At 29.7% G+C, this 22,335-nt stretch overlaps 7 protein-coding genes and 1 long non-coding RNA gene across 14 annotated transcripts in view; 4 read left to right on the top strand and 4 right to left on the bottom strand.

Annotated features, from left to right (window-relative positions):
- Positions 1–3,294, bottom strand: part of LOC118442821 (uncharacterized) — a 404,525-nt gene extending 401,231 nt beyond the window's left edge. Inside the window, exon 1 of the long non-coding RNA XR_014983515.1 lies at positions 3,189–3,294. This is a non-coding gene — a long non-coding RNA (uncharacterized LOC118442821). The remainder of the gene's footprint in view (positions 1–3,188) is intronic.
- LOC118442789 (CUGBP Elav-like family member 1-A) overlaps positions 1–4,299 on the top strand; it is a 269,901-nt gene extending 265,602 nt beyond the window's left edge. Inside the window, exon 15 of one of the 2 annotated variants that reach the window (XM_085663544.1) lies at positions 4,205–4,299. The gene's annotated coding sequence lies outside the window, so the exon portion shown is untranslated. The remainder of the gene's footprint in view (positions 1–4,204) is intronic. The other variant, XM_085663547.1, reaches the window with a different exon arrangement.
- LOC118442803 (transforming growth factor beta regulator 1) lies at positions 174–5,742 on the top strand. Its single transcript, XM_035868962.2, has 5 exons — positions 174–4,052; positions 4,205–4,433; positions 4,507–4,783; positions 4,861–5,080; positions 5,163–5,742. Exons 1-5 carry the CDS (start codon positions 3,933–3,935, stop codon positions 5,334–5,336), a joined length of 1,020 nt encoding a protein of 339 aa, XP_035724855.1. The 5' UTR covers positions 174–3,932; the 3' UTR covers positions 5,337–5,742.
- Positions 5,743–5,910: 168 nt separating this feature from the next.
- On the bottom strand, positions 5,911–10,847 carry tank (EI24 domain-containing protein tank). Of its 4 annotated transcripts, none has more exons than XM_085663574.1 (7): positions 10,807–10,847; positions 10,035–10,102; positions 9,542–9,717; positions 9,136–9,391; positions 8,717–9,060; positions 8,561–8,635; positions 5,911–8,473 (listed from the first exon to the last, which is right to left on the bottom strand). In XM_085663574.1, exons 2-7 carry the CDS (start codon positions 10,047–10,049, stop codon positions 8,386–8,388), a joined length of 954 nt encoding a protein of 317 aa, XP_085519700.1. In that variant the 5' UTR covers positions 10,050–10,102; positions 10,807–10,847; the 3' UTR covers positions 5,911–8,385. The 4 variants fall into 4 exon arrangements, with proteins under 4 accessions (XP_085519700.1, XP_035724862.1, XP_035724860.1 ...); XM_035868969.2 differs by lacking the exon at positions 10,807–10,847 and adding an exon at positions 10,211–10,438 and having other exon boundaries at positions 10,035–10,099; XM_035868967.2 differs by lacking the exon at positions 10,807–10,847 and adding an exon at positions 10,211–10,438.
- A 46-nt stretch (positions 10,848–10,893) lies between these two features.
- LOC118442811 (uncharacterized) lies at positions 10,894–12,829 on the top strand. Its single transcript, XM_035868976.2, has 6 exons — positions 10,894–11,088; positions 11,536–11,693; positions 11,772–11,898; positions 11,970–12,034; positions 12,123–12,231; positions 12,351–12,829. Exons 1-6 carry the CDS (start codon positions 11,082–11,084, stop codon positions 12,575–12,577), a joined length of 693 nt encoding a protein of 230 aa, XP_035724869.1. The 5' UTR covers positions 10,894–11,081; the 3' UTR covers positions 12,578–12,829.
- Positions 12,830–12,880: 51 nt separating this feature from the next.
- On the bottom strand, positions 12,881–14,419 carry LOC118442818 (uncharacterized). The gene is made up of 5 exons (XM_035868984.2): positions 14,269–14,419; positions 13,803–13,982; positions 13,567–13,710; positions 13,290–13,439; positions 12,881–13,155 (listed from the first exon to the last, which is right to left on the bottom strand). The coding sequence occupies exons 2-5, from the start codon at positions 13,866–13,868 to the stop codon at positions 13,027–13,029; spliced, it is 489 nt and encodes a 162-aa protein (XP_035724877.2). The 5' UTR covers positions 13,869–13,982; positions 14,269–14,419; the 3' UTR covers positions 12,881–13,026.
- Positions 14,420–14,648: 229 nt separating this feature from the next.
- Positions 14,649–16,834, top strand: LOC118442808 (uncharacterized). Of its 2 annotated transcripts, XM_035868972.2 has the most exons (5): positions 14,649–15,062; positions 15,379–15,686; positions 15,793–15,903; positions 15,990–16,253; positions 16,346–16,834. In XM_035868972.2, exons 2-5 carry the CDS (start codon positions 15,449–15,451, stop codon positions 16,540–16,542), a joined length of 810 nt encoding a protein of 269 aa, XP_035724865.1. In that variant the 5' UTR covers positions 14,649–15,062; positions 15,379–15,448; the 3' UTR covers positions 16,543–16,834. The 2 variants fall into 2 exon arrangements, with proteins under 2 accessions (XP_035724865.1, XP_085519702.1); XM_085663576.1 differs by having other exon boundaries at positions 14,649–15,686.
- A 1,675-nt stretch (positions 16,835–18,509) lies between these two features.
- Positions 18,510–22,175, bottom strand: LOC118442802 (radial spoke head 1 homolog). Of its 2 annotated transcripts, none has more exons than XM_035868961.2 (6): positions 21,868–22,175; positions 21,546–21,765; positions 20,743–20,969; positions 20,556–20,675; positions 20,027–20,203; positions 18,510–18,976 (listed from the first exon to the last, which is right to left on the bottom strand). In XM_035868961.2, exons 1-6 carry the CDS (start codon positions 21,925–21,927, stop codon positions 18,821–18,823), a joined length of 960 nt encoding a protein of 319 aa, XP_035724854.1. In that variant the 5' UTR covers positions 21,928–22,175; the 3' UTR covers positions 18,510–18,820. The 2 variants fall into 2 exon arrangements, with proteins under 2 accessions (XP_035724854.1, XP_035724853.1); XM_035868960.2 differs by having other exon boundaries at positions 18,511–18,976; positions 20,743–21,041.
- Between the last annotated feature and the right edge of the window lie 160 nt (positions 22,176–22,335).

Below are 22,335 nucleotides of genomic sequence, written 5' to 3' on the forward strand. Positions count from 1 at the left end.
GAAAGAAAGAAAGAAAGCGAAGAAAGAAAAGAGCAAGATAGACACGCTGTGCGCTTGGCGTTATCAATGAAAAGAAAGAAAGAAAAAAAAAAAAAAGAAAAAAAGAGAAAAGAAAAGAGAAGATAAAACAAAATAAAATAAAAGATAAAATAAAAACGCGTGTAGGGAAAACGAGTACGAGAAGAAAAAAAAAAAAAGAAAAAAAGAAAAAAAAACCAGAAGGAAGAAAATACATTTTGAACGAAACACTATGGGAAAACATTTGGAACGTATTTACGTGTGTATTACATACTTTCTTATACATAATATACTTATAAATTTCTCTTCGTAAAAGAGCGTTCGAAGAAGAACGAAACGGGTGTAGATTTTGGGCTACGTGCAACCTTTGAGAGACGATATAATTATTGATTTTTTAAAATCACGAAAATAGAATTTTGATACATTGTATACATTTTGTATATAGAAAAATATGCTATGTACGTTCGATCCATGGATGTTTACTGTATTCTACCTAATTTCATTCATTCTTTACACTGTGAGATACCCAAATTTTTCCCGCGTTGACGCGTACGCAAGGCGTATATATACACATATACATATATATACATATATATACATATATATACATATATATACATATATATACATATATATATATATATAGGTATGAATGTAAGTATGTATGTACATAAAATACGTACATACGTAATGTGTACGTCGTTTATATTCGAGGATGTACTTAAAGGCCAAATTTGAGAAAACAAAGTTCATCGGTATATATTGAAAAATGAAAAGATAGACCTAAATATAGGCTCGTATTCTTATCGCTTTATTCGTAAACAAATCGTACGTATAATATGCGTAGGTAGATCATCACGATAAAGCTGAGCATCGAACACTATTCCTTCTTCGTGTAAGCTAATTGATCGACGCGATAAAGGGTAAGGATGCGAATCTAAAAAAATCTACGAGCGTATTATTCTTAAGTAATTCATCGCAATGCGCGTCGCAAACTCTGAAAATGTGATTATCTTTCACCCTTAGGATTATATAAAAAAAAAAAAAAAAAAGAGAAAAAAAAAAGAAAAAAAAAATAATGTACAGAATGCACAAGGAACTATAACAATCACACGGAATGAAGAAGTCATAATAGATACACACAGACACTGTACATAATTCATATGTAGTCGATAAGAATATTTTTTGTACGTAGTCAATTTAGAGTAAAAATTCTATCGCTGCATCGCGCCAATTCGTTCTTCGCCACTCTTTACGAAAAAAAAAAAAAAAAAAAAAAAAGAAAAAAAAGAAAAAAAAAATTCAAATGCGAAATTCATTATGAACGAAATGAATTATCTTGTATTTTATTTTATTAACGACGACGATATTCGTATTTTCTCCTTTCCCCTTTGATACTTTGATTATCAACGATTGTTTCTAATCGATTTCGAGCTTGAGAATAATTCTCTCCACGATCTCCACGTTCTATCGATAATATTTTATTCCTATCGAATCTCGGAACAAATTCAAAACAATTTATATTATATTTGTTCGGTATCTTATTAAAATTAAAAAAAAAAAAAATAATGAAATATGGAATATGAGAAAAAATTTATATTGCAAAATTATCATATTATTAATATCGACGATCGATGATATATGGCATGTAAAATCGTTAAATCTATAAACGACATTAATGTCATCTCTATGATTGATCTATATCTCTGCCGGAATTATATTTTATTTGTATCAATTGTGTAAAATGTTAAAAGAATAATTGATCCTTAAATCGAAAAAATTAATAGATTGTGTTTCCATATCGGCGATTTTTCAATTGCACCACGCTATTTCATCGATCAGCAAAAAACAGGATATAGTTGGCACAGCCTGAAGATTTTAGAATATTCAGAATTTTAATTAAACGAACAAATTGTTCTTGGCATCGCTTTGAAATACGTTAGTCAGAGTGAACGAGATGTACGCGATGAATATAATAACGCAGAGTATCGAGAGAGGGAGAGAGAGAGAGAGAGAGAGAAAGAAGAGTGTGAAAATGTTATGGGATCTTCTTTATCCATTAAAAATCGCTACGTTTTGACATGAATCGTTCATTAAAACTAATCTCCTGTAAATATTGCTCGTACATCGAACTGTTCTTGTAAATACGGATATTTCACTGTATGATGTATGATAAATAATGAATTTTCAACGGACCATATCATAGCGTTTGCTATTTCTCCTAGGTATGTATATAAAACAAGAATCGTAACATTTTCTTTTCGTTTATTTAATTATTTCTTCGTCGTTATTCTATCGTCTAATTCAATGCAAAAGTGGTCATAGTCGAAGACGCGTAGAAATACGAAAGCTTCTCTAATGAGGATAAATCTTATCAAGGAGAATGATCTTCGTTTGATGTTTCGATAATCTTGAATGTAATAACGAGGTGCAAAGGTAATGATCCAATAACGATCGGGCCACTCCTCATCGATATAAATGGTTTACGCGATTTTTAGGATAGCTTAACGTATATCGAAGAAGCTACGAATTATGATGTCTCTAAATATAATATCGATCTAGATTTTATATAACGCGTACGAGAGAGAATCTGAAAGATTGAAAGTAAGAAAGAAAGAGAGAGAGAGAGAGAAAGAGAGCATGCGAGTGCGCGTTGCAAAATACACGTTCGGCAGATTAATAAATCGTATTTTCGAGATATATTTTGTTCGTCAAATTATTATACCAACATCATGCGCCATCCCTGCCATCCTTAATAAAATATCCATAGATTTATGTCGATATGCACGAATTAAACGTAAACTTGATTACGTTCCTTCTTACTTAACCTTCAAATAAATTTATTGAAAAAAGGGAAAAAAAACGCAAAAATCTCGATTACTCATATTAATGCATAATAAATTTGAAAAGAAAGAATATCCCTTTACTTACATAAAAAAAGAATATCATTTACTCATTTTCCCTTTTTTTCAAATATCTCGTATCGGCTTTTCGAAATTTTTTTTTTTTTCCTTTAGACTCATCGTTATAAACGGCTGCAAGCTCGTATTAAACGTACGATATTCAAACTGATACGGTATCTTTATATAATAATCAAATGAATGAAGAAAAAAAAAGATTGGCGAATAATTTTCTGCTTAATATCTAAATAAACATAATCAGTTACTAACCTGTTGAATGTTATCATTAGTATATAGATATCTAAGAACGAAAATAATTTTGAAAGCGTATCACGACAATAATCTTAAATCTTACGCGAGATCAGATATACCTTCGTATGCATACGCGCGACTAAATACTAACGGTTATTTTCTGGGCCGAAGCACACAAAGCTCGTATTAAACGTACATATTCAAACTGATACGTATCTATTTATAATAATCAAATGATTGAAAAAAAAAAAAAAGATTGACGAATGATTTTCTGCTTAATATTTAAATAAACATAATCAGTTACTAACCTGTTGAATGTTATCATTAGTATATAGATATCTAAGAACGAAAATAATTTTGAAAACGTATCGCGATAATAATCTTAAATCTTACGCGAAATCAGAAATACCTTTGTATTCATACGCGCGACTAAATACTAACGGTCATTTTCTAGGCCGATGCGCACAAAGCTTTCTCATTGGTTGATATTAATACATTTTTGACCAATCAAAGAATAAATAGAAAATGGTATACTCGATTAGTATATATCTCGAACATATTAATAATTATTTAAAATCTTTATCGAATTGGTTCTAAAAAAATATAATTATTAAGAATATTTCATTATTCTGCATTTTAAGTCGAATGGTTGCAACGAAAAGGTTTTTAGAATTTTACGCAGAACTTAACCTCTCAACTGTCAAAACAAAAAATTTAGTTGGTTAGATTGATTATTTTTAACATCTTTTAATATATTTTAATATGTCTCAAGTATATGACAATTATTATAATGATTATCATAAAAATGCTGAAATGCAGCAGAATTTAAAATATAAAAAGAAATATCGGAAATTGAAAAGAATTGTGAAGGACACAGTTTTTGTAAGTTGAGATTCTATTTATTTGACAAAAGTTATACTGAAAGATTTGCTCTTTCTTCCATATCTGTTCTTGGATACAGATATTTATATATTAATTTTTTCAAGTATTTATTTATCAATAGAATAAACATTTATGTTAACTCATGATTTTAGGAAAATGCAGCATTATGCGATCAAGTGGCACAAATGCAAGAAAATCTTATGCTTATGAAAGAAGAGAGACTTTTTCTCCTACGAAAATTATGTCAGCAACAAGGAGAAATAGACCCAGGTACAATGATGGTACGATCTCAATCGAATAATCTTAATTCCTCTTCTTTCAATTCAGAATGTTCTACGCCTAAGAAGACAGTAAAGAAGAGAATCTCAATGGATGCCTCGGGTACAAAGGACTACTAACATAATTTTGTAGTATAATCATTTTGAATAATGTTAATATAATATTATATTTACAGAGACTAAAGTTAAGCCAAAACGATATAACAAAACAACAAGAAGAGCAGTAAACCTAATACCTTTAGATGTAAATGGAAGACCTATATTTCCTATTTCATTAGGTGATCTTACAGTATATTCTCTTGGTGAAGTGGTTTCAGATAGAATAGCATATCATACAGAAGACCTCATTTTTCCGGTAGGATACTGTAGTACAAGAATATATGCTAGTTTACGCGATGTAAGAGCCAAAAGTTTATACACTTGCAAAATTTTGGACGGTGGATCGAGACCTAGGTATTAATAAAATTTCTTTTATGAAAAATCAATCCAAATATATAAATCCAAATTTAATAGAATTTTATATTTGATAGATTTGAAATAGTCTCTGACAATGATCTCGATCAAGCATTAATAGGATCTACTCCCGACGAATGTCATTCACGATTATTAACAGCCATTTCCCCTGCTCTTCGCTCAATAACACCAAGAGGAGCTGATTTTTTTGGTGTTTCACATCCTACAATTCAAAATCTTATACAAAGCTCCCCAGGAACTCGCAAACTTATCGCATACAAACAACAACGTTTCGAAGTTCGTAAACAATAATTGCAAGGAAATATGAAGAATTTATAAAATGATTTTCATGAAATTGTATTTTCTATATTTTTTCTAGGTAGGTAAAAATCATATTATTGAAAGAGGTACTAGTCCTATGATAGAAGAAGAGGCAGACCCAGGATTAGGATTTGCAGCTCTTCATAAACACTATGCGCTATCTAATTCTTATAGAATTAAGGAAGAACCTTCAGATCATGATCTTTTAGCTCTTCAAGATTTACTTTCATGATTTTTTCAACAAAAACAACAAATACATTTTAACTCTTTCTTTGATAATTCTCTATTTTTCTTTCTCTACTGAATGTGAACACAGAATTATAAATATAGTTTTCCTAGACGAGTATATTTTATGTTATTTAAAAAAAATTACAACAGAGTAGAATGTACCAAATATTTATTATTTTTAAATATGACTGAATATTCTTATATCTCTGACACATAAATAATTCATAATTGTACAATACTTTCTCTACTTTATCTCGTTGCAATGCAATCTTTCTTTATTTGTAATTAATAGATTTATATTCTTATAGGAATGCACTTTATGACACACAGACAATGCTAAAATATAAATAAATTTGATACATTCTATTTCAAAAATAAATTAAAAGTATTTATGCAAGATCCTAGTTTATTCACAGGCCATTTGAATTTCATAAATTTATTCCAATGATAATACACATTGCATATATCACTTGGTATAACATAATTACTAACTTAAAGTACTAAATTTAATTATTTTTTTTTCACGATCGAATAACTATAGAAAAAGTATAAAATGTTAACTACCATTTCTATCTTATTTAGATATCATACAATTATATTATGTGCATCAAGTGTAAAAAATCTTGTAAATAATTACCAAATTTCTAGGACAATTATATTATCATTTCTTCTTACCTTAAGAGGGAGTAATACATTATATAAATTAATATGTTATTAATAAATTTTATTAATAACATTTGATAATTTTGTGACAAGCACAATATGAGTTTACCCACTTTATAAATTGATATCTCTATATTTATTACAATAAGATATTGTATCAATAAGATCAACTTAAGTTCGACATAACTTATTCTCAGTTCTTATAAATAATTTATATATGCTAAATTACCGATCACTTTATACACAAAACAAAAAGTGCGTTTTAAGGCTGTTCACGTCATTCTGTTCAAAGCATGTGTAACTTCAGCGACAGATATAAACAAAATATGAACTACCAAACAAGCAGGGAATGCTGTTTCTACCGTGCGTCTATCGTATCGGTGTATAAATTTGTTGATTATTCCTCTCTCACGCGTGTCATAAAAATTGGTTTCGTGTAAATAGAGTAAATAATTTAGTATACTGTGAACTCACACTTTTCAGTCTCTCATATGTATATCTTTTTCTTTGATGGTAGCTGCGACTCGCAGTGATCCGTGCTAGATACGAAGTCGGTACGCATTTGTTTTACAATAAATGCATATCAAATAATAAATATAATTGATACATATAAAAATTAGTACATAAATTTATGACAAAAATAAAAATTATATATTATATTATTTTAATACAAAATTAAAACACGAGTTTATTTCCACACTACTTAGAATTTCCAGCACTTTTATTTACTTGTTCCTCCTGTAGAACTAGTCCACTTCATATTACTTTGACTATTACTACTATTAATAAAAATAACAATAATAATTTAATATAATATGATAATAATAATAAAAATATATTTAAATATTATTTATATAGATCTAGATATTGTTTAATATATTTTATATTATAATAGTAAAGACAATTAGCTTAGACTGTTCGTGAGTGAAACAATGTGAAAACAAATGCATATAGATACATTTTCCTTCTTCTGTTATTATAAATTATCACAATCATATTTATCATACAATATAAGTACATTCTTCTGTTTTATTATTACTCTTATTATATATTTTATATTAATCTTATTATATATATACTCTTATTATTACTGTTTTTACTACTATATTATTACATTACATACTATTATCATAGTAATAGTAATAGTAATAATATGAATTCATATAGAGGAAACCATAACAAAATAGTGCTGGGAGAAAAATCTTGTAAGTAATTTGGAACCGAACTAGTATTTTAATCTTTATTAAAAATAATCGATAAATGTATGTACTTCATATGCATTTGTCATCGAACAACATTATATTGCTGCTATGTCCTATTTAGGCACAGATCATCGCGAAATTCACGTCAGCCATCAGTGGAGTAAATAAATATAAGATATAGAATAATAAAAATTTAATAAATTATCAAAAAAAAAAAGTAAATTAGTTCATCATTAAAATTAATACGGATTTATATATTGATACAAGAAAGAAAAAAAAAACCGATTTCATTTAGCCTCGTAAACCTACGATTTCTGTATTACGAATTTTGATGTTTGCTAATGTGTTACATATTGCTTGTAGAACCTTCGTCTTTTTAGTTTATAAAATTTTAAAGGAATTGCAAATTTTTCCAAAATTTAAGAATATTTTAGAATCTCAGATCTTTTGACATAAACGATTGAACATTTCCTTATTTTTGTCATAAAATCATCTGACCAAAGCTTATTAAAATGGCCAAATGAGTTTCCGTAGCTTTTCTGTGCGAGCATCATGAAATGTATTTCTTTGCGTTTGGAAATGTTCAAAAAATCTGAGCATCAACTATTTTTCTTGCGTACAATCAAGCAGTCAATCGCTATTTTAGAAATATCAAACATACACCATTCAAGCGTGTATAACTATTCTTTTGTCGCAAATTTCGTGGGATACCACAATATCAAACTTTTTGTTTGAGAAAAATGTCGAAAAGAGCATTTATACTATCAATGAGAACAGAAATAATTCTTGAACATTTTTAATGGACATGGTTTCATTTTAAAGATGAAAGTTTAATCTATGGCGTATTGATTTCAAATTTTTGAAAAAAGTTTTTATTTGTGCTTAAACTGTTCACGAAAAATACCATTTTTAACACAATTTTTTTTCAAAGAAAATAAAGCTTCTTCAAAATTCAGGCCAGGAATGACGCCGTAGATTAAATCTTCGTCTTTAAAATAAGACCTTGTTTAGTAATACCAGTCAAGAATTATATGCCTGTTTTCATTGATGGCATGAACCATTAAGAAAGCAGGAGTAGTGAACAGTCTTAAATAATGTCTGCAAAAAAGCATCAAAAGTTAAAAAATCAAATCACAATTGTATATTTAATCCAGAAAAAACACTAGAATTTATATCTTTTCTCGATCGTCACCGCCTATTAGCCGGTCCAATAGTCTTATTAAAAAGCGTATTGGCAATGGCAATTACTGGAGAGAACAGTTTTAATGGACAATCACTGAAATGCATTATTATTCATAAATTAGATAAAAATGTATATATAATACTAATAATATGCAAGTATTAAAGTGAAAAAAGGACATACCAAACTCCAGTTACAGGTTCTGCTTCATTTCCACTTACAATAAAAAGTGGAAATAATATAGAAAAAACACAGCCACTGTGAAAGAACAAAAAAATATTTTCATATAATAAAATAATAGACTAATGATTTTTTTTTTTTTCTTTTCTTTTTTTTTACCTTATCACATATGAATTAGGCAGTTGAGTAAGTACTGCTAATGGTAACCCAAAGCCCACAAAATATGGCCAATTGCCTTCGATAAAAGTCAGTCGTCTATGCAATTCCCATCCCATATTGAACCACTTGTATTCAAAGGCATAAAGAGCATATAAAAGGCACATATGTACAAGGGCAAGTATATCACCTAGCGGAGGTAATGGTACTTTGGATACTAGCATTCCTTGTCCCAAAAAGAGAGCTTGCACTAATATACTGAAAAGAGTATCTGCTACCAATTTGCTTACACTGGATAGAAGTAATGGCCTTCCTTGTCTATATCTATAAGCACTATCTGCTATATCCTATATCGATAATAGAATATATAAAATGAATGCTCATAGTTGTCAATGAAATTGATCTAAAGAACTCATTCATACCTGAAACCATAAACTGTTGACTATGCGGCTGAGTAAAAAAAGTGGTAACACCCACACAGTTCCAAAAGTAAGAGACAAAAATGGTTTTGTCCAAGACCATACTGTCACCCCCATACCAGGCGAATGACCAAATATAATTGTCAATAAGTACTTAAGGAACGGAAGAAGTCCGCATTCAAAAATTAAAATACTCGCCCAAAAAACACCACCGTTTAGGGCGCAACATTGAATTGTCCGTTTTAACACTTTAGACTCTCTGCAATATATAGATTTATGTACTGCAATCTTTTCTTAATTCAATAAGTTTCATTTGAAGCATTGATTTATCATTAATTTCACTTGTTATTCTTTTAATATAATCCAAATCTTTAATATCACAGCATACAATTATATAAATATGACATACCTTTGTTGATTACAATGCTTTGCAGGACTATGTACAGAAGCATCTTTTTTATGTGTTTCTGTTCTTGAAGGTGGTCTACTACTCAATTTATCATTAATTTGTTTATCCATATAAAAGAGAACAATTGCACCTTTTAAACTATCTGCAAATCCTTTGCAGATCGCATGTATTATCCCCTAAAGAATATTTTTTTTTTTTTTTTTACTATATAAACACAGAGCGATACTTTGTAAATCTAACTTAATAATGAATTTCTTATTTTAATTCAAACAAAAAAAGAGCATGATATATGATAAAGCATACCAATAAAATCCCTTGAAAAAAATAAAAATTGTCATAGAATTTTATAGGTTAATATAAGATTTGTTTGGATATGATGAACGCATTTCAATTTAAATACATATTTCTAAAACAAAGCAAATGCATAACAAAGATGCACGAGATTAGAAGGCAAAAAATGATTAAATGAATTAATATGTGGACTATTACTCACAATCACGTTATCCATATCTTATGCTGATGTTTGGATTAATCTATGCTCCAAGTGTAAAGAGCGATCTGCTAAAATAACATTTTGCGTATGACATTCCAGTTTCGATATGATAATAGGTTGGAAAAAAAATAATCATATAATAAATGCAAGGACAAGTTAGTAACTACATTACTTACACGAATGACATGAATACTAAATTATTCGACTTTTTAACGATAAATGTATTACGAATTTCCATCATAACCGGACGTTAAAGACGTTTATGAACGTACACTCTTAACCAATCTTTCCGATCAAAAGTGACAAATTTGCATAAGAACTTTTTTCGAAGAACAATTGCAACAACGCATCAATCTACAACGAAGTTTTAGTCGTCACTAGTGATGGTTAGAGGTCGTGCGATTCAATAGGTTTAAAGATCATGGCTGTCTCTTACATTTTATAATACGATTTTTTTTTTTTTTTTTTTTTCTTTTTTTGTAGAAAAGAAAAAGAGAAAAAATAATTTGGATGAAAGAATGATTGATAAAAAAACATGGATACCGCTATCTTAATTATGAGCGCGCAATTTTTAATGATCGCTTACTTCATTGCATTACTTATTGAATCAATAAATCGAACGAAATTATATCGTAAGATAATAAAAAGAAAAAGAAAAGGAAAATCAAATTTCATTAATATAAATATTGTAACAGTGAAGTTTTTGAACAAACATGTTCTGCAAATAATGATGCCTGCATTTATGCGCATTAAGGCAAAAATGCGCCATTACCTTTTGTTCGGAACGTTTTGACTTCAGCGACACAGGTATGGAGAAAGCATGAATTACGAATAGAAGCGGGGAAGTTATCCCCACTATGCGTCTATCGTATCGATGTATAAACTTGTGTTGGTTATTCCCCTCTTACGCATACATAACAATCGGTTTCATGTGGATAGAGTAAATAGTTTGGTAGACTGTGAACTCTCACACTTTTCAGTCTCTCATACATGTAAAGTTCATTGAATCGATTCCATCATCACGATCATCGTACAAATATTAGTCCAATGAAACGTAAGATTTAATTACAAATTAACTAAAACTTAATTTCAAGATATAGGCATTTAAATGTGATAGACTTTTAGTAATTTTTTTCCGGTAACCTTATTATATATATTCATTAGGCTACATAATTCAAAATATTTATTTACATTGAAAATAAATCTTGCAAAGTTTCACACAGCTTAAGCTTTCGAACATTTCTATAGATTGTTCTACCTATACACGTTCCAAGATATTTCATCTCCCCTATTCTCCTTGCTCTTATTAAAATAGAAAATAGGTTACGCAACTGCATCAATTTATAGAAAGGAAGGTAGAATATCACTTCGTTAATGTAAATTTATGAATTTATCAAAACATTATATATAAATTTGTTTTTTTCATTAATTTGTTTTCTTTCTTCAATAAAAACTTATGATTATATAATATCAATTTTATAAAATGTCATTAATTTTTCAGGCAATAATCATTACGAAAAGATATCAACGAGAAATAGATCGATTAATGCACGAAAATACAATATTGGCAAATTACGTTTACCATTGGCCGACGTTCAAGAAATTACCGAATACGAAGATTCCACGGATGATAATTTTACTTTAACAAATAAATCGAAAGTACAATAAAAACGCTTTCGTTTTTAATAAATTCTACGTCGATGTGTAAAAGTCACTTAATCTTTTATGAATCCTTAGGAGGCTCCATTCAGAAATAATAAACTTGGATGGAATAAAAATTCAACTGGAGAAAAGTTATTCAACAAAAGAGCTAAGAAAAATCAGATAATTAGGAAAGAAGATTCATCTGCATATTCGATCGATAGTGAGATTCTATCCTATCTCGTTTTTGAGATATTATTTTTAAATAATGTATATATTTATATTATATTATAGGTGTATCTAGTGCAAAATTGCCTGTACGTTTACGTGGTGGTACGGATTTTTTTCGATCTTCTTTGGTAAGCGAATGATCGTTGTGAAGAAATATACACATATATGCAAAAATATTGTTACATCAATATTGTTACGTCATTGTATGCATCGCAGAAAACAAAAGGAGTTATCGACGATAATAAAAATCATATCTTACGTTCGAGAAATACTCAGAAACCAATTATACCAAGAAAACAAAGTGAATTAAATTATCATAATCTGCGTAAGATTTAATATTATATTAACAAGATTGATTATAAAAATCACAAACAATTTTTTAATAATAAAATTAATTCATTAAAATATAATTAATAATAAAACGATTCTTTCATACATACACAGAGGAATCTGACAATGGCAAAGAAAAGAATACATTACCAACAAAGTTATCAAGTTTCCAGGAAAAAAAACAAAGTATTCAACAAGCAAAGACTTTGAAAAACGTCAGTAAACTGACCGTCCTTCTTTTATATCTTCACTTTTTACTATCGTATTATTTATCTTTTTCTAAAAGCCAACGCTTTGAAGAAATGTTCGAAATGTGTGAAACAGAGACTAGATACGAATAAATGATCGTGTCGTTAAACGATCGTAAATGATAGAAATAAATATAGAAACGAGACATGAATTAGTTAAATTCCAAATGCAAGTTTGTCGAACAAATAAATGATCAATTTATTTACTTAGAAAAAAAAAGGATTCATTTAGGATAAAGAATTTATGTCAAAGCATATGAGAATGAATCAGGATTTGGATCTTGAGAAATATGATAAATGAGACAATTAAAAATTAATCTTGCAACAAAATATAATATAATAAGTAAATAATTACATAATAAAATGAAGCACACTATACAGATACAATTAGAGTGTTATTATGCGTCTCTTTTTTTATAAGTAATAAAACAATTTTACCTCAAATTTAATTTTTCAACTTTCATTTGGAACAATTAAAACTGCTATATATTATGGCAATTTTGTCTAACATCAAAAAAAGAAAGTGATAATTATACACTGTATTATTCGAGTTTAGCCTCACAAGTTATACGTAGAAACAAATTTGATCCTTCTAATGCCTCGAGAACAACCGTATAAGTTCCTTCACCTCCATCAGCTTGTATTTGAAAATCATCCGAGTTATAAGTACCCTATTGAAAATTTCAATCAAATTGTATTCCATGAATAATTAAATGTTTGCTTGGTTAAATAATTATAATGAAAACGAAAGTAAGTCGTTTGAAAATTATTTATCATTTTGATTGATTTAGTGGTCGTTACTTACGGGATTTATAGGACAACTTCCTTTATTAAATTGCGGCTCACTGAACGATTCGAAATAAGATTTAAACAAATCCGCGGAATTCATACTACAAAAATCGGTATTTTGTTCCATCACTGAATCGCCATCTTCATCGTTTATTTGTAAGTGTACCTAGAGTGAAATTCAATTTGATCATTATTAATTCGCAAACAAAAATTGACGAATTCCAAATAAATGTTTGTATATATATATATATATATATATATATATATATATATATATATATATCAATGAATACCGTAATAAAACTCGGATTTATTTCTTCTTTGACTTCCATTGTTGAGCCTTTTATTGTACTGCCGGACGCATTTATATCTCCCACTGATATGGGTCCTGGTGCTATGTCTTCTTTCTTACATGACAATATTTGTAGTTCTCCTACCTGGGAATATGATTAAAAATTCTTCGATCCATATGGATTTATCTAAAAGAATGTATGTATTGGATTTATAGACGAAAAAAAGGATAACTCACAACATAATATGGAAGTAAGAGAGCGCATAACGCCGACACAAAAAATGTAACAGTAGATGAATACATTTCAATAATTATTTATTTTACGAAAAACACTTTTAACTTCGTTGATTACTACAAACTTCTCATGCTCATTTTGAAATCCTTTTTATAGTCATATGTGGATGTGCGTGCATACTACTGTAGGATGATTAAACGATACCTTAATCTAAGCATGAATCTTTTTTATTCATTAGTATATTTTTATATATTGACATTGTATATTGAAATACTAGAAGCGTGGGAACAGGAAGAAAGGAATAAAACAATAGATGAATTTAATTGTTTCCTAGAATCCAAAAGTATGTTTATATTATCATGATTCTTTTGCTTTGTCAACTCGTCAAAGGGATTTCACGCTAACTTTTACGAGAATCTAAGAATAATATTTGTGTAATTTTATGTTACACGTTGTTTATGACGTTACCTGTTATCGAACGATGATCGAGGAAGAATGAACAACGTGATGATTAATTATATCACATATTAAAACGATGCGTGACGCTTATTCTTTTTCCTTCTTTTTTTTTTTTCTTTTTTTTTCGATAACAAAAAATAAAAAAGAAATAAAAAATATATACCGTTGGTTCGTAAGGAATTTTATAGGTATCAAAGTTAAAATAAATTAAAAATAAATTTGATAGGTATCAAAGTTAAAATCGATTGGATATACGTATTAACATATTTGACGTCTTGAGAAACATTGTTTCGAATATTTTAATTTTATTCTTACCATGATATGATTTCTATCGATATTGCATCGAGAAGCATGTTCTTTATCGAAAATATCGATAACTCGATGTACTGTTTTAAGTTCGATTCGTGCACCGCACATGGTCCGTCATGGCGCAAACTTAAGTTACCGGAGAGTCAATGTTATCGTTAGAAAATAATAATCTCGTGCCGAAGTTAATAAAGGAAAACGAAGACATTACGCTCTTATTCTTGAGCGACTCGACTAGAAGAAAGATTGAACCGAACAGATGTAGATGTCAGAATTTGCAATGTGATTGTTTCGCCTCGGTTCAAAGCGGGGGTGTGACAATTTTTAAGGGCAATCTCGAAAGATAGTTTTCTTTTTCAAATCTGTATTACAATAGATCTTTTTAAATAGTATTATTGGTTGTGCCTTTTATAACTTTACCGAAAATCGTATTATCATTGTTTTTTTTCCCCTCCTACGTCTCTTCCTGCGCTTTTTTCGGGAATAGCAATTATCGCGTACGTATAAGAAAGCTTTAATAACTCTTTATTTTCTTTTTAAAACGAAAATTCATTTGTCAGTTTAATTGTTACGATTCTTTTTTCTTTCATTCTTGTAAAGTACATATTAAGTTTGGTAATGTCAATGTCATTTTTCTGATACTAGTTATTATATCGAACGATTGAGGAGATTTTTCATTAATTTAAAGCTCGTTTAATTGTTTCCACGTCACATGCACATTATTATGTTTTATTTAATATTGCATACGCATGTTGAAAACTAAATAATAAATTAAAACATAGGTGACAATATATTGAATCTCTTTGCTTATAGGTTATACAACCATTTGTTGTTATATGTCTCTAATATAACCAAGTTCTTAAATATTTTTAATGCAAAATATATGTGTTGGAATCACGCATCAAACATTAGGATAGAAATGCCGTTGAGTCCAACGAATCATAATATATCTACCAACACTACAGAAAGTGTAAATCCTGGTACATCTGTTCATGTGACATCAACTTGCTGTACTCCACCTCCATCATATCATAACATTAATTTACCTCTTGGACATCATTCTACATTACCTAGTGATCGTGGTGCACCACCTTCTTATGAAGAAGCCATAGATCCCAATGGTGCGTACAACTAAATGCAATTTTCTTTTGTTTTGCATAAAAAAGTCACAATATTTATATGATCATTCATTGAAACATATAAATGACAATGAGAGTTTTGTTTCAGCACCTCCTCCTTCATATGATTCATTATTTGGTCGGATGAGAGAGGCACATAAAGTCTCCAAAGGTGTATTTGATTTCTTAAAAAATATAATCGTTCTTCTCGTGGGTACAAGTAGGTGATAAATTGCTTTCTTTTTAGTAATGCACCTTTAATAAGTTCTTTATCTTGGACAATATATACTATTCACTTTGTTCCAGTTGGATGCACTATTATTCTCGGTGTGACAATCGTAGTTCCAATATGCATGATGATCATTGGAGCATTGTACCTTTACGACTGTCCACAGGGTGAATACATACCCGTTTATTTATTAGTAGGTGGAGGATTTGGTGTATTTAAACAATTATTACATTTATCTGCACGTGTAAGACAGCGACAAGAAGAAAGAGATGAAGAAAGGATTAGACAGTCGCCAACACAAACATTGATCAATTGCTTCATGCTGGGCTGGTTTATCATTGGTAGGCAAGTTTATTGAAATCTTCAACCGTGTATTGTACTAAGTCAATTTTGATAATGGCATGTCATTGTTGAATTTCTTATCATTTAATAGGTTCCATGTGGGTATATAAGGAATACGAACCAAATTATGATCCATCCCTTGGCAAATATTGCAACAAAACTTTATATTTATTTGCCTTTTGGTTGATAACCTCTGTTTATATATGTCTGGGTGTTATAACAGCCGGTCTTTGCAGTATTTCTGTAGCCAGTATTGCGTTCCAAAGACCACCGCCTGATCTTATGTAAGAAATATTAATAATTTCAAAAGAAACGAAGAATTGTTACATTTTTTGGCATTTTGGGAGCAAAAAATGAGAGTGCACACAAGAAGACATCTGTTGACGGAAGTCACTCAATATTGGGGCACAAAAAATTCGTCCACGTTTATGTACCTGAGATACTTAAACGACAACTTATGCACAGATTATTTGCGCGTTAGAAATACCACTAAATACTTGCACTTCTCGGACTATGATGAATTGGAGGTTGGTTATGAAAAAGTTCTCAATATTATCAATACATTAATTATAAATACTCATATTCTTTGTATTTCTAATTTATATTTTGTTTACAAATCTTTAATCGATAATGGTGTAAAAGATATACGTACTCCTAATTTGCCAGTGGCTGATCGATTTATGCAAGAAAAGAAAAAACGCTTTAATCACTTTAGGTTGTGGATATTTCGTGGTAAACACGGATCTTAATCTTGTGCCAAGAGAAAGCAAGATCGTAGGGAAAAGTATTTTGTTACTGCAGTGTAGTATTAAATACAGGAAAAAAGGTGAATACGATAATCGTATTTGAATTAAAGCGTAAAAGTGATATCTACGATCTCGCGTTACGTCTCGCATATGCTTCGACTTGAAATATTCGATCTCTTACGTCTCTAATACACTTTATTAGCATTAAAAATGCCCTATTGATAACACTATTACAATCTTTTCAACGACAAACGGTAGCTGTTCTTAAATGATCATAAGATAACTATAAAAGAACAAAGATCTTCACTTAGGCGTGACACGACTTATTACTTACGGTAAAAAAGACTGCGATATTTCGCGTTAACTTTATATTCTTTTGCCCTCTCCTCCGTCCTTTAAACCTTTAGCGACCTCCATTGGGCCTTCATCGTCAATGCAGTCAGATATAATCTGTACAGCAACCTTTATCCTATAATCTATACCGCTTCAAGATTTCAAATTTTCTAAATTAAGATATTGGTATAAATAAGTTTTATCGATATTTCGAAACATAAGACAATTATAAAGCCAATAATTATTGATACCGTACGATTTTGGAAATAAATACGGTATATCAAATTGGTATTTAGGCATAGTGGAGGAACCATTAATTTAAGAATAATGTATTATAGGCATATAACGTTATAACATTTCTTCCACTTTCATACATCTTTAGCTACTTTGTCTTCCTATTAAATAAGTTATAAAATTAATTATTCTGGAGAAAAAAAAGAAATGTAATCTCATTACTATGTCGATTGATTAAAACACGCGCTTGCGAATGAACATTGAACAAGCTTATGCTTTTTATTGTATAATTAAGTGTATCTTCGGCATAAAAAACTTAATGTTGGATGAAGCTGGCTAAATTTGTATATACATAACAATGTGATTTGAACGCACGCTAATACGAACGAGTATATTACTCGCATTGCATTTATTGCTAATTATAACTTTACACTATTATCCTGGTAAACATATATTTTATGCGAAAACAGTGTGTATCTGTAAAAATGATCCCTATTATATCGTGCATTATAAGCACTTACTCACATTTCTTATTATAATTTCCTAAATAAACGGCTTAAAATTAACCGTTCGTATTATCCTTTCAGCGCGTTGTTACTTTATAATGCGTTATTTGCAATGCCGAAGTTCATTGATCTGGTTATTATTCTTATTCTTTTACGTTCGTAATCGTAAAAACGGGAGCTAATATATATTTCTAAAATAATTATATTAATTCATAAATAATTTCAGGGAATTTCTTTTTCACCATAAAGATAATACTTATGAGATCAAACGCACCTAAATATATTATGCTATACTCATATGTATTGCAAATATTTCAAATAGCTTTATATATTATACTGTAACAATTTATTATATTATGCTGCTACTATGTTATTATATTAATATTAATATGAGAAATATGATAACATATGATAGATATAATATAATAAAAACAATGACAAAAAAAAAAAAGAAAACTAAATATTATCTTTGCCATAATCAATCTATTTCTTACTGTTCTTCGCTCATATCATACAAAATACTTCTAAATGTTACAAGTCATATAGTATAGCACTACTTTGTAGTATAAATATAATTCAAGGATTTGCCCGTAAGATCGAATAAAAAAAGAAAAAAAGAAAAAAAAAAGGCAAACGAGAAACACTAAATAAAAATAACAATACGAACGAAGAAAAAGAAGAGAAGAAAAGTTATGGTCATGATACCATAGAATTTTAATACTTATATTTCGAAGAGCAAATGCATATTTATACATCTAGATGAGTAGTCAAATCGGATGGCCTTATTGGGAAATCTTCTGCATTTTCATACTCTTCTTCTTCATCGTAATGATATTTTAAATATTCCTCTGGTTCCATCCAAGGCTCGTCAGGACACTTGTCTGTCAAGGATTGCAACGATACCTGGAAAGAGATCAAAGAGCTTTGGAATAAGGAGTAAAGAAAATTGAGGAAGAAAACTCGTGTCTGAGAAGAGAAAAGGAAACTCGATTTTATCGCAGAAATATGCCGGATATACATTGAATACATGTCGTAATGAACGATGGGTTAAAGCAAAACCGAAAGACAAGCGGAATACTCGACCCGGATATCGTGATTCTATTAATGAACATCGAAGTTGATAGTCTGGCAAAAAGGACGGAAATAGAAAGCCGGAAATTCTCGTTAATATGAGGACAATCGAATAAGGCTCGGACCATTACCGATAGTAGTACTTCCGCTTTTCGCGATTTCTAGATGCCGAAGAGAATAACACTACGGAACGAAACGAAGAAGAAATTGAATTTTATCGCGTGCCTTCTCGATATTAAATTAGCAATGAGACTCGTAACTTCTCCGGAAAGAGGTGTTCGATGTTAGATTAAATCAGACAGACTCGACTAATTCAAAGTAATATGTATATACGTATATATATATGTACGTATTATCGGTGGATCGATTTCGGTGGAGAAGTTTAATGAGAAATATAATTGTTAAACATTCGTCATTTTTAGTTTACGATTTTTATTCAGCACGCATTATTTTCTTTTTTTTCTTTCTTTCATAGCACAACAAGGATTTAGAATAAGTCTATTTATAAACGTAGTAAAGTAGGCGATTTTTTTGCGTTGTTTTTAATATTTCAATTACAAACTACATAATATATGGAAGCTCTGATACATATGCATACGTTTATGAAATAAGTACAAAAAGGAAAACGAAGCGATCACGATAAAGATCGAAGATGACTTTAGGGAGGATCGTTAAATATTAAAGAAAGAGAAAACAAATATACACGTATATAATTTAAGCCTTTTTATGATACATTTCCGGTATTATGTGCAATCTATTTCACAATAATAAAATGAAAATTATTACGCGCTAAGTCAAGCATGCTTTCGTCTTTTTTAAAATAATAGCCATTAAATATTTAATATTAAAAAAAAAAAATATCATTTCAAACGAATGAAATACCTCTTCCTGCAAAGGTACCGGTTCCGGTGGCAATAATTCAGAATTATATGGAGTGATGCAACGTGCACGCCATACAACTAGAACACCTTTCTTTAATGGAACGGGCTCGAATGGTGTTTCTTCCGCAAGTTTATCTTCGATTGTTTCTTCATCCGTCCTTGCCTCTACATCCATAGTCTGATCAAATATACATTTATTTGCGAATTAACATTCAACAAATATATACAGCAATTAATTCCGTTAGTATTATTAAGCTCACCTTATTAGAAAATTGATCTCTAAGAGAGAAGAACTATTTTATAAAAATTCCGTTCTTAACAAATAAAAATATTTTATTTTTAAATAATTTTATATATATATATATATATATATATGTATATATATATATGTATATATATACTAACATTTAGCAAATGCGGCACTTTCTTGTAATTTAATCTGATTTGATATTAAACTTTATGTTATATAGAAATGAAAAAACAAAAAAAAAAAAAGTAAGAATGAAATATTTTTTTTTCTCTTGACCTACCGTATCAAGATCCCCAGCTTTATCCTCCTCGGTTTGTTCGTAATTGGGATCTCGTAGGTGCACGTAATGTCCATGTTGCATGCAGGCATTTTCGAAGGTAAAACAACCACGTCCGTACGGCTATTATAAGATAATTGTAGAAAAAAAAACGGAGATTTACAGTATCGATTATATTCGCGTGCATTACCAAATTCAATTCCCAAAAGCCGTGATATCGATGACGAGGGTGAATGAGCTGACCGGGACCTTGCATACGATCTTTGATCCAAGTACCCATAAATTTTGTCCCGGTTGCCGCGTAAAGATACGTTCCCAAACCATGACGAAGATTCTTTTTCCAGGAACCCTCGTAAACATCTTTATTCTCGTAAAAATATACGCCAAATCCATATTTAGTATCACGCTTCCAGTCGCCTATTGAACGATATTCTCCTTTTAGATCTTTATCATTTTCTTTCTTTCGTCCTTTATCTACCTTACGTAATACTAGTAAAAATAAGTTAAAATATTATAATTAGATATTTACATAATCCTTCAGATATCTTATAACTTATTGTTGGAATTTTAATTTTATAGTTTCTCAAGAAGTGTCGATGGTCACAAGTAATATAAATTGATTACTTAGAACGATGTATTATATTTAGCTATCACGAAGAAAAGTAAATTTACACATTTCTCTTCTTCGTATTTTTTCAAATTTTAATCAATTTAACGATACAACGACTAAATGTTAAAATATTCTTTTTTATGATATTTTTGTACCTCTTATGTAGAATAAATGATAAAGATATTATATATATATATATATATATATATATATATATATATATATATATATATATATGCTGTGTTATTTGGATAAATTTTTTTTCGAGTTTCTAATGTACGAAACGAAAATAATTGTGTAGATACACGTGTTGGGTGTCAACCCACGTCCAAATAGCTTCTTTGAATCTGAATCGGATCCTATTTTCGTACATTCTTCCGTACCTTCGTATCGCGTTCCATCGGGGTACCAAAAAGTCCCTTGGCCATATTTAAGTCCCTGCCTCCATTCGCCGTCATATCGAGCACCATTCTTAAATACGTAGATTCCTTTGCCATTTCTTAGTCCTTCGCAATATCGGCCAATGTACATATCTCCATTGGGTAATAAAGCTTTTCCAAATCCATGACGATCGCCTTGTTCATTTCTTTCGCCTTCGTATAGCTAAAATTATAAACGCTCTACGTGTTTTCGTTTCAACGTTAAACGATAATATGTATATTTTATTTCGAAATCCATTAATCTATCAGAAAATAAAATACTTACACCGAGAGGATTCTCTTCCGCTTCTCCGTACTCACCAGGAATCGGTAGAGGTTCTGTCATTTTCACAGGCACGAAAAGTTATCAAAACCAGAATAAACGATTCCAATTTGTTTTTTCAAGAAAATTTACTAGATTACGTTATCGTCAGTCCGTCATCATAGTAAATGCAATAACGAGGCACTTTACTTAGAAATAGAAAAAAAGAAGAAAAACATTAGAAAAGCAAAAAAAAAAAAAAAAAGCATTTATGAAGTTAAACTCCATTCGCTCTTTATGTTGCGTGGGCTTGAAAGCTTCTTTCCTTCGATTTGATTAACATCTTCGATCTACTTATTCCTATGTTTTATTTCGCGGTCGCGTTTTTATTATTCGCAATAAGAAAAATTCATATTGTTCCTTCGTTTTTACAAAGGATATCAAATAAAAAAAAAAAAAAATGAGACCAAAACAGAACATTCTTAAGTATAT

The sequence above is a fragment of the Vespa mandarinia genome, chromosome 22 (assembly GCF_050613455.1).
Source record: "Vespa mandarinia isolate Hongniang chromosome 22, ASM5061345v1, whole genome shotgun sequence".
Taxonomy (NCBI): domain Eukaryota; kingdom Metazoa; phylum Arthropoda; class Insecta; order Hymenoptera; family Vespidae; genus Vespa; species Vespa mandarinia.